General features: G+C 38.0%; 1 protein-coding gene across 3 annotated transcripts in view; it reads left to right on the top strand.

Moving 5' to 3' along the window:
• LOC125464364 (ABC transporter B family member 1-like) overlaps positions 1-12078 on the top strand; it is a 152136-nt gene that overhangs the window by 46646 nt on the left and 93412 nt on the right. For all 3 annotated transcript variants that reach the window (XM_048556692.2, XM_059655015.1, XM_059655016.1), the window contains exon 12: positions 11123-11213. In XM_048556692.2, coding sequence (XP_048412649.1) covers positions 11123-11213 — 91 coding nt within the window. The remainder of the gene's footprint in view (positions 1-11122; positions 11214-12078) is intronic.

Raw genomic sequence — 12078 nt, 5'->3', positions numbered from 1 at the left:
GAGGTTGCATATTTTGTATGAAAATTTATCTGCATGTTTAAACCAGTGAATTTGATATTTAATAGAAATTGACATTTAACAGGCTGGTTGATGAGTTGGGTGGACAAATTGCGGATGAACTTTAATGCAGATGAAGTGAGAAATGATTGATTTTGCTAAGAAATAATTGGGAAGGTAAAATAAAATGAAGGTTAAAATTTATATGGTCTGCAGGAGGAGAGGAGTTTGTGTGTATATATGCATAAATCATTCAAGGTGGCAGGATAAGGTGACAGTTAATAAAATCTAGAGGATCCTATACTGTAGAGTTCAAAAGCAAAGAAGTTTCGTTAAACTTGTGCAGACAAGTGGTTGGATCTCGACTGGAATATTGTGTCCAGTTCTGGGTACCATAACCGAGGAAGAATGCAAAAGCATTAGAGTGAGTGCAGAAACGATTCATGGCAATTGTTCCAGGGATGAGGAATTTCAGATAGATAGGAGAAGTTGGTTCTGTCTTCCTTAGAGATGAGAATTTTTGAAAAGAGATTTGCTGCAGTTTCTCAAAAACAAGAGTGATCTGCATAGAGAAATGGGAGAGAAACTATTCCCGTTAGTAAAAGAATTCAGAACCAGAAGGAACAGTGTCGTGACCTTGATGGAAATACTGTGCCTGAATTCAAGTCACTCTATTCTACAAGTTTTTGCAAGTGTAAAATATGACCAATTTAGTTTGTATGATAGTTAATGTCTGAATTGTGACCATTATCCAAGATAAATGAACCTCAGACCAGGTTTCATCAGTGAATAAATAAACAAAGCATTATTATAAGAAACTTAACCTCTAACATGTGGCAAAAATAGTGTATTTGTTGCAAATGTACAAAATTAAACTGTAGCCTCTTTACATCAAAATATAAACATGTTCGTTCACGAATAGCAAGGACCAGACAAAAGAGACAAATATGAGTATTGTGGGAAGAAAATATAGAGGTAGAAAGGCACAAAGCTCAGAGTCCAATTCAAAATGGAAAATTAGATGACTTTAAGTTTTGTTTTGGCTTTTACCAGTGATAACGTGATGTTGACTGCAGAAATCCTCAATTTGATGGTCAGTCAGTTGAACTTTGATCTTGGCTTGAATTAGAAATTTCTTTCCTCTTGCAAAATTTTTAAGCATTATTTCTTCAATTAAAAATTCCACACGTGGGAGAACAATTTTACTTGCTTGCAGGCTTAAATGTCTGTATCCCAACTGATCTCTTTCCCCTTAGTTCACGAAGAAGCTACTACTTAGAACTGATCCAAACCTTATTACTGGGCAGTAACCCACAGCAGGTGTGCACCACAATAGTATCTCAGTCTAGCCTCCACTAAAATTATATGCTCCGGTCTAAGCGTTGTGACTACACAGTTTTGTGTTTGCTTTAAATTATGAACTTAAAGCAACTAATAATCCATAGTTCAATTTTCTGGCTCACTTTTACAATAAAATGTCTAGCCCCATTGCCATAGATTTAATATTTTTGCAATGTGAGGAAAGATGTTTTCAGTGAGTGGTTGGGATCAGGAAGGTGTACAGCCTTGGAATGTGGTGGAGATGAGTTCAGTCAATACATTCAAGAAGGAATTGGATTACCATATTTGCCTATAAATTGATCTGGCCTGGTTTCAGAATCATGTTCTTGCATATACTTAGCATGTTTGTCAGTCACAATATGCTATTTTCACATATGTGATTAATAATTTTGCAGTTTTTCATACCACAATTTTGTGTTTCCCTTTAGTCAGTTGCCATGGATCAAGATGATGTGAACTAAGTTGCAAAGTTGCATAGGAGTTCTAAGATATGTTGAGTTTTTTGTGTTGGATGCTGATGCTATTTCAAAACGATGATAGATATTTATTTTAATAGATAGCATGTATATTGGCCCCCATTTTGGGGGTGGAGTTTTCAGGGTTTCGAAGATCGACTAATGTGCAACATTAAATAACCTCTCCTTTTGGCCTTGTTCAGAAAGAGAAATGCACATAGATTCAATAATGAATCTGTCAATTGTTCTATTTTGCTGTACTGCTTTACAGGCACAATGTGGGGCAAGCTGGAAGTTTCATTCACAAATTAATAACCCAACAGTGTTATTTACAGTGTAGAAGGAAGCTATTTGACCCATCAAGTCTCTGCTGGCTATCTCAGCAACGTGTCAGCCCATTCCTGTGGATTTCCATAGGTGTTCACATACATTTCCGTCAAGAGTCCATCCAGTTTCCTTTTAAAATCATTATTTGCTGCCTACAAGGATGTTGGAAGCAAAAACAAGTTCCAGGTCGTCAACATTAGCATTAAATATAACCTGAATAAATTCACAAAGGAAGAAAACATTGTTCTTAAATCAGTGTAATAAGATGGCCTGTGGGAAATAACCCTGTACCGGTTAGGTTAATAGTTTAAATTCAAAGATTTAGCCAGTCCTTGCATTCAGTGTTTTAGACTTTGACTGTTCTAACCACCTAGCCATGCATAAACAGACGCACAGAAAGATGTTGATTTTAAGGTTGACAACTTGTTTATCTCATAATTTTTTTGTGCCGATCTGGAGTACAGGTTTTAGTTGGCTGTCTTAGTTTGATATTTTCCAGTTTCCTTTGATACCTTTTCAGGTATTTTGTGGCGACAGAATGTTGTTTGCATCAAAGTTAGTTTTCTAGTTACTGATTGAGAATTTATCCCTTGAATAGCCTGGCAGTCTTTCTGTTCTGTTCTATTTCTGTTCTCTTCCTTTGGCAGATTATGAAAAAAGCCACTTTATAGGAACCAGTGCTTGAGAACACCCATCAGGATTAAACGTTAAAGAACTATGGATGCTGTAAATCCGAAACAAAAACAGAAGTTGCTGGAAAATTTCAGGCCTGGCTGCATCTGTGAAGAATGATCAGAGTTAACATTTCAGGTCATTGGATCACACCAGGAGCCAGAATTTCTGGCCCTTTCACAAACAGGATGAAGGGAGTGAGGTCTTGATGCTTTTCCTTCAGAAGTTAGGTTCTCTCTCAGCTGCTGTTGATTACACAAGCAACCAGTCTCCTCCTCAGAAGTCAATCCAAAATTTATCTAGAGTTCTTTCAAATCTAATCCAGTTCCTCCATGGACAAGCCAAGGAAGCAGTCACTCAGTGAGTTCAATCTGAACTCAGTGAAGACAATTGCCTTTGATGTCCTATACACATTTGTTTTCATGCACCTGTTGGTTCCACTTGCTTTGCAATCTGCAACCAGCTTGAGTAAACATGATTTTGAAAACTGCAGCCAGTTTGATTTCAAGCAATCTTTATTAAATGTTAGTTCATTGTCAAAAACAAAGAATATGGAAAATGTGATCTTAACAATGTTGAACAGCTTTCTAAATAATAGAGCTAGTGTTTGACTAATCTCATTGATGTTTTCATGAAGGGAATGCAATGGATGTTGCCTATAGTGGGGTTTTAAAAATGTTTGATGACATTCCCATGCAAAATGTTAGTTTATGAAATTGAGTTTTATGGGATAGAAGGGCTGGTATAGCTTGAAGAAAAAAATTGGCCAAGGAACACAAAACTAGGTGTTGCGAATGGTTATTTTTTTGGACTTGAGGGTAGTGTTTCCCAAGGATCAGTGGTAGGACAACTTTTTTGAATATGTACTTGTGACTTGGATATTAATAGATTAAAATTTGAATATTTGCTGACAATTCCGAGCTTTGAAACGTGGAAAATTGAGATGGTCTTACCATTTGGCTACAACAGGATATACATAGCTGAGCAGAACAGGCAGACAAGTGATGTTTGGCCTTTAAAGTGAAATGTTGGGCTCACAACATGGTGACATGGTTTCAAAAAATATTCCGGACAGATAGATCTTGGAGGTTTTGTGCATAACTTCTGAAGATAGCAGTATATGCTGAGAATAATTAGCAACGTATATAGGATCTTGAATTTCTTAAAGATATTGAGTACCAAATCAGTAACATGATGTGAAGCCATTATAAAACTATCATTAGTTGCTAAATAGTGTACGGTGCCCAGCTCTGGATGCCACAACTTACGGCAGAGCACCACAAGCCAGAGCACCTACGCTTGCATGTACTGGAATGCCTTACCCAAGAAATCTACATATCTGAAGCATTGCTTCTACCTGCAAATAATATGCTTTATGTTGCTCAATGCTCTATGGTTCATGTGAATCACTCACTGTTTCGTGGGGTCATCAACCACGTGCAGCAGGATGACTGCTCAGTTGGTTCTTGTAGGCATAGATGAAGCAAATGACCTGAATGAAGACATTGTTACTTTTGTCAGTACAAAACGTATTCACCAACTTGATGTGTGGTGCCTGATTACACAACAACTGGATGAGAATTGTGTGGTGGCCTTGTGGTTTCTGTGACTCTCCCCTTTGACATCAGAAATCCTATTGTCTTTGCAAGCTTCCCATGTCTTCTCATCTTGCTTGTTCTTGTTCAAAGAGAAATTTATTTAATTGCTTATCAAGGTATAGGTGATCCTCAGTCACCTCCAAGATACATTGATAGATTACATATTGAGTTGTATGTGTCTGACATAAACAGAAAAACACCAGTTTAATTTTACCATGACCTTTACAACCACTGGACACACCACTCTCACTCCAGTGCAAGACTTCTTCAGATTCTGTTTAAAGAAGGAGCACTGTTCTGTTATCTCTGATGAACTAGAGTTCCTTGCTGTAATTCCTTCTGTCTTCCTCTCCTCAGAGTTCAGCTCTATTTCTTATTTAGGTTGCAAATTTAGAGAAATTGCAGTGATTGCTTAGCCTGCTCTGTATCCTTGTGAGGTCACCCAGTTCTCTGTCCTATCCTCAAAATATTCAATAACTCAACACACAACCTCCCAAAAAAAAACAGCACTCTTGCTATAATACTACAAGTCAAAGGCAAATTGCCTATAAATTGGTGCCTGGCTCTTGAAAAAGCACCAGTGAAGGCAGAATATCCCTTCGCTGCTGAATGTTTTCTCACTGGAGGAAGATTAGCACATTGGTCTGGGACATGATCCATCATTCCCAGAAGCCTGGTCTGTCAAGTGCCATTCTCTTCCTCAATCAGGGCACTAAATCCAACAGAGTGGATCACCAGTACCTGTTCAGGACTTCACAAGCTTTCAGGTTTGGGATGCACTTTGTCACCCAGAACAGATGTCTGTACACCCCACAGAGTGTGTAGTAATGTCTAACAGGTCCCTGACAGTGCGCGCGCACTTCAGGAGGGGAGTATATGAGGGCTGCACTCTGTTTGGCCAGTTATATTCTTTGTATGGAGCCATTCCTGCGCCTCTTGCAGAAGCAGCTGTCAGGTCTGGTTCTGGGCAGGCCAAGGCTGGGGGTGGTTCCCCTGGCATGCGCCGATGACATGCTCCTCATGTTCACTTGTGGAGGATGTGGGAGTGCCGGGAGATCTATGCTGCAACATCCTTCATGAGAATCAACTGAAGAAAATGTTTGGGACTTCTGCTCTGTCTAATGGGAGAGGGAAATCCTCTCGGAGTGCTGGTGCTTCAAATGGGTTACCACTCATCCATCATTGCCCTGCTGAGGAATCCTGGCTGGTGCGTTGGCAACAGTTTGATAAACACAACTACACAGACCCAGCAGGAATCAAATAAGCCAAATATCAGCTATTCGTTCACAATCAGCCTTCTGCTGACAGGCCACCCCTGCTGGAACACTGCTCATTGTGATGTATGCAGAGGTGTTTGGAAGTTCAGCTGTAAGCATTGTATTGCCTTGGGACAGCTACAGGCTGAGTATCTCTACTTGAGCATTTCTATTCCTCCGTTTGAAAATGCCAATACTCCAGAATTTTAAAATCAGATTCCCTAATATGTACAGTCTTATTCTTCAGCCCTACTCACTAAGTTACCTAACAAAGGTAAAACTATAGTTCCAGAAGATAATAGGGCTGTTGTTTCATTGCAGAGAAATGACTTGTAGTTTAGCTTGAGGATCACCATGTCTCAGACAAGGGCAGAATCATAGAGATGTACAGCATGGAAATAGACCTTTGGTCTAACTCGTTCATATTCATCAGATATTCCACATTGATCTAGTCACATCTGCCAGCAGTTGGCCCATACCTCTCTAAACCCTTCCTATTCATATACCCATCCAGATGCCTTATAAATGTTATAATTGTACCAGCCTCTGTTACCTCCTCTGGCGGCTCATTCCATACGTGCACCACCCTCTGTGAAAAAGTTGATCCTTGGGTCCCTTTTTAAATCTTACTCCTCTCATCTTAACGTTATGCCTTCCAGTTTTGGACTCCCCTACCCTAGGGAACAAACTTGACTATTTGCCCCATCCATGTCCCTCATGATTTCTTTCACGGTATCCTCAACCTGTGTGGGGATTGAACCCAGTTGGCATCATTCTGAATTGCAAACCAGCCGTCCAGCCAACTGAGCTAAAATTGCTTAAAACTTAATCCAGTCTGTGGTCTTAATAGCTTTTGTATCCTGACTTGGGCTCAAGTATCTTTAACCAAAAATAATAGTTATCCAGCAACACTTCACGTTTCATGTTTCCAATAAATCTGAATAAATAAATAGATATTAGCGATTATCTGCTCTGGTGCACTAGGCTATGATGTCATTTGAATGTTCAATTTGTATTTAAAGTATAAGCACTTTAATGCTACTGAAAACATTTTTAACACTTAACGTTTTTTAAAAATCTAAGTGTTTTGCATGCCTTGAATTACAATGCTGTGTAATCAGTTGCTTTGAATGTAAACACAGCAGAAGATATGAAAATACAAGATGCCAAAACTAAATTAAAGCCAGGTCATCTGTTTTGCTGCTATTAGAGCAAAGGATAATGACTAAAACTGCGATGAATACCTTTCAGATGCTACATATGGCTAAGTCCATAATCAAATGTTGGACAGTTAAAACATTTGGAATACCATCAATTATATATCACTGAGCTGCTGAGAATTTTCCCTATTACTCTTAGTCTTATGATAAAAGACTTTGAAAACGTTGCATGTTGTTGATTGAGGTGTAAGTTGATTTTTACCAGCAATAAAGTTTATAGTCACAACTGAAAACCACTCTTTTCCTGGATATCTAATTTTTTCAATTTAACTTTGCACCTAAAAATACACTTTTAAAAACAATTTTATAAACTTAGCTTACAGCTTCCACATGTATGATTGAAACCATTTACTTAATTCTCTGTAAAACTAAATTAAAAGTCGAGAATAATTGATATTTAACTTCCTGATTTGCTGCCTCAGAATACAATCCACTTGCCTGGTTTAATGAGAACATTGCTGTTGGGTGATCTCTTGACTTGATTCCAGATTCACACTGACATCTGAAGTGGGAATCTCCCAATCTTACTCATAGATCTTTGGGAACAGCCTTCTTGAAGATCAGAGGTGAGATCTGTTGCTTGAATTATGAGCCAAAATGTTTTCAAAAACTGATGCACTTGTGTATATTCAGAATAATGTAACACTGGCATTGAATGGAATTGTATTGTGTGTGTGCGCAGAATTTTTTCATGGCAGTCTTTGTATTAATATGTCAGCTTTCAGGTTCTTAACTTTTGATCTGTATAAATCCAATTCTGTCAATTGCACCAGTACCAAGTTGATTATTCAAAATAAAAGGTTTCTTTTTAAAGCTGTGTTGAATGAGCAATTAACAAAACTTGTATAATTTTGAATTACATGGTAAATTCAAAGTAAAAACACACTGCTGTGTATGTTGGAAATCTGAGTTCAAAACAGAAAATGCTGTAAGTACCTAACAGATCAGACAGCATCTGTGGAGGAAGAGCTGAATTAACATTTCAGGTTGATGACAGTCACGACTGATTTGAGAGTACGTGGTTTCCTTTTTGAGTCCCACTCTTACACTGGTCACAAATTTTAATTTTAAGCAAATTGATGATATGAACAATTACCTAGGTCCAAATTGTGTCGGATATAGTATTTAAAAGAGAGTCAGCCATGAATTTTTAATCACAAATAACTGGTTTATGATCAAAAAGAAGCAAGGTCAAATAATCATGTACAGATAATTGACAAACAGTTTGGATTAAGCAAATATGTCTCTACCTTTTAAAATTCTAATATTCTGTCACAAGCTTGAGGTGGTACAAAGCAACAATTGCAATGTGTAAACTTTTCAAGTACTTTGACCAAGTAATAATTAAACTTCTGGGCGAAAAGAATGAGTTGCAAACACTCTAACTGGTGTTAAGTACAGAATAATTTCAGAATCCCAGCTATTAGCATGGGAGTATCTTCTAGAACTATTCTAATTAAATTAATTCTCTTTGTTGGAGACAGTGGAGTAGATTTCAACAAATCTTCTCCGGGAACCCTCTGCGTAGCAAAGAGTCTTCCGGTATGACTTTTAGCATGCAAGCTTTACTGAGTAGCATTACAAAGAAAGGGATGGAACAACGGGCTCTTGATAATCACGCAGATCAAATTCTGTTTCACTGAGTTCAAAAATGCAATAGTTGTATTTCACCCACAAACTGTACCATGTGATCTTCCTCTGAAAATCTTCCAGACTAATTCCATCCAAGCCCCAAGCGTTGCTACTGTACCCAGCACCTTTTCCTGATCAAATTGTCCTTCGGTAAAACTTCAAAAAATGCATCCATGTAATCTTGTTAAAAAGTAATGTCTTGACTATATCCTTTCATAATATGACATATTATCAGCTGATGCAGAGCTCTCCTCTCTTAAAAACAGGGGAAGTGTCATTCTGCAAGATTACATGCTACTTTGTATCATGGATTTTGAATAATATGCTCACAAAAGCAGACCAAAGTATTTAAATTAAAAACAGTTGGCCAACTATTAAATTGTAATTAATTAAGTTTGAAGAAAAGCATACGTCAATCTTGTAAATTGAGTTGTATTTGAAAATGTATCGGATTGTCTGTTTGTAAAACATCGCTTAAATCCCAAGTTTCACTTTCCAAAATATCATAGGGTGGCATGATGGCTCAGTGGCTAGCACTGCTGCCTCACAGCATCAGAGGCCCGGGTTCAATTCCATCCTTGGGCGATTCTGTGTGGGGTTTGCACATTCTCCCTGTGTCTGTGTGGGTTTCCTCCCACAGTGCAAAGATGTGCAGGCTAAGTAGATTGAGCAATTTAGCATGGCCATAGTGTCCAGGGATGTGGAGATTAGGTGGGCTATAAGGGGCTAGGACTGGGTGAGATGCTGTGAGGGTCAGTGTGGACTTGTTGGATGAAAGAGCCTATTTCATAGAAACCCTGTAGGGATTCTATGATGATGATAAAAAACTAGGTATTTTTGACATGCTGATGCCCAGAAGAGCAAATTTGGCATGAAAATCTATTTAACTTTTTAATTATTTCTTTGCAAAAGACTGGTTATGAGAATATACTATGTGCTATTGAGTCATTGCAGGCTGGGAAATTTGCATGTTTGGACCCTGGCTTCTATAGAATTAGCTAGTAGTGACTAAATTGAGAGTGGAGTGATAAAGATGACACTGAGCAAGGAGAGGAGAGGGAAATAAACAGCTTTGAGTTCAGACTGCATTTGTCAGAACCTCAACATCTTCAGGAAGCAAGGTTAGAATAAAAGAAAACTTCGAAGAGAAATTTCCATAAGCTTTTCAACAAGCTTCCAATTGCCTTACCCTATGTATTGGTGACTTTTGTATATACTCTAAACAGCCACGGATTATTTTTGCTGCAGGGATAAAACTCAATATGTACACAATACACCGGTTAAATTTGAAGGCAAGTTGAAGAAAGCATCCATTTTTATATGCAATCAGGAGAGTCCAGTGTTTTTTGCAGACAAAAACAATAAAGTGGGTTTTATTTCATAGTTTTGTTTCATGCTACTGTCTTTTTCCTCTGCACTTTGTATTCCTTGGCCCCTAATGCGTTTTAATTTGCTCTCTATGGGTAAGCATCTTAGATCAGTACTTTTACTGACAATAAAGCTAATTCAATTCAGTTTGCTCCTGATTTTTTGTACTTATGGTCCAGATTTTGGTCTGGGTTTGAGGCACACTGAGCAGTAGCAAAAGCTGTCAAAAGGCAAGGAGTCTTGGTTCAGGATCTGGTCTCCCTGACATTGATCACCTGAGTTGTCATCTTGTTCTGTCTGTACTCTAATTTAGATTAGAGGATTAAGTGAGTTTCCAAATCTTTAAAGTTAAATAAGGATGCTTGTTTGCATGCAAATCATGCTTCTGATTTGCATCAGCATCTTGCTGTACCAACCTCTTGGGGAATAGACTTTGATACTGACAAGGTGAGTGGGTGTAGTGTCTGGGAGAGTGATGTTGAACATCTAACTCCATAAGTAGTGGAATGTATGAAGAATAGTTTTGAACTTGGGCGTGTTTGCCCCATTGCAATCCAAAATGTAACTATATACTAGATTGTCAAACTGTCTCTTGGCTTGTGCCTTGATTGCATCACTTGCAAAGCGGTTATATAGTTGATAAATTGTAACCGTACAAATGTTTTGCTATGTCTTTTCTAATCTCATATGTGACTGCAGTCTTCTGCCCTGACATAATTTTACGATAATTGCTCAATCTGCCTTAAATCAAATTTATCAATTCTCCTCTGGTAACGAAGACTGATTGAAAAGTATTATGTTGCCAATGCTGTCCACTGTTTTAGAGATTAGGAAGAATGCCTCTGCTTTATTTTGGGCATCTGCTTGAACTTTGCATTTAGCTTTGTGTCATTCTTCATGGTCTTGCATGCTAACCAGATTGTGCTGCTCCTGTACTGTAAAACAAAAGTGTTAATTTTTCCTCATGTACAAAAAAAAATCAGTTGTTGCTGGTTGTGCTGTTAAATCAAACTGTTTACACGTGCATATTGTTTGTTAAATCTGAAGTGAGAGCTATGTCTAAATTTATACTATTAAGCTAATTTAAAGAAATAGAAAAAAATTTGTAATGGAGACTCAAGATATCCAAAGATGCTCAGAATGAGAAAACAGATTTGTTTATTCAAAAGTCTTGAAATATTTGCTTCTGGTGTACATTGTCTGAATGTTCCACGTATCTACGTAAAATAATACCATTGACTGATTTCATGTTACAGGGTGCAATTGTGCTTGTGCTGTGGTATGGCGCAAAGCTAGTCTATGATGGAAGACATGGAAAATCTGGAATCTCTTTTGGAACTCTGGCATGTAAGTGATTGCCTGAGTGTACGCAAATGATAGTTGGTTAAGATAGTTGGACTGTACTTGTGTATGATTGGTTCCAGAAAAATACGACATCGATGCCACCCTTTGTTGTGAGGTCAGAAACATTTACTGGAATTTGGACATTTTTGTTTTGAGGGTTTCCTGTTGGTTGCATGTAAAATCTGACAATGACAGCAGATCTCCCCCATAAATGAACTTGTGTGCTTCTGTGATACAACCACCAATCCATCCTGTTTGTGCCAGCTTTCTGCAAGAACAATTAAACTAGTTCCACTCTTCCACCTTATTCCTTATAGCCCAGCAATTTTCTCTTCAGATAATTATCCAGTATCCGTTTGAAAGCCACAACTGAAAGCCCTCAACCACATTCACTCTGAATATACTTCTGATGCAAATGACTTGTGCAAAGTTGTCTCAAGTAGCTTTTGCTCCTTTTGCCAATCAGTGTCCTCTGGTCCTTGATCCTTCTGCCAATGGGGAACACTTTTTTTTTTCTTCCTGTCTATTCTGTACAGTTCCTATATTTTTGGGCACCTCCTTTCAATCTATCTCTCAACCTAAACTTCTCTGAAGAGAACAACCCCAGCTTCTCTAAGCTGTTCTCATTTTACAACATCCCTGGAGCTATACCTGTAAATCTACTCTGTGCCTCTCATATGCCTTTTATATCCTTCATAAAGTGGATTTCCTAATTTTTACATTTCCAGCATTAATTTTAATATCCACATTTCTAAAGGAAACTGCTTATACATACTTAGCACACAGCAATTAAGAAAGGAGGATGGTGGTTGGTGATGATTGTTGTGGAAAATTCACAATGGAAAATGTTTTGATACAAGCATATGCG

This window comes from Stegostoma tigrinum, chromosome 26 (assembly GCF_030684315.1).
Source record: "Stegostoma tigrinum isolate sSteTig4 chromosome 26, sSteTig4.hap1, whole genome shotgun sequence".
Classification (NCBI taxonomy): domain Eukaryota; kingdom Metazoa; phylum Chordata; class Chondrichthyes; order Orectolobiformes; family Stegostomatidae; genus Stegostoma; species Stegostoma tigrinum.
The sequence above is the reverse complement of the archived record's forward strand: the minus strand, read 5'-3'. Positions and strand labels throughout refer to the sequence as shown.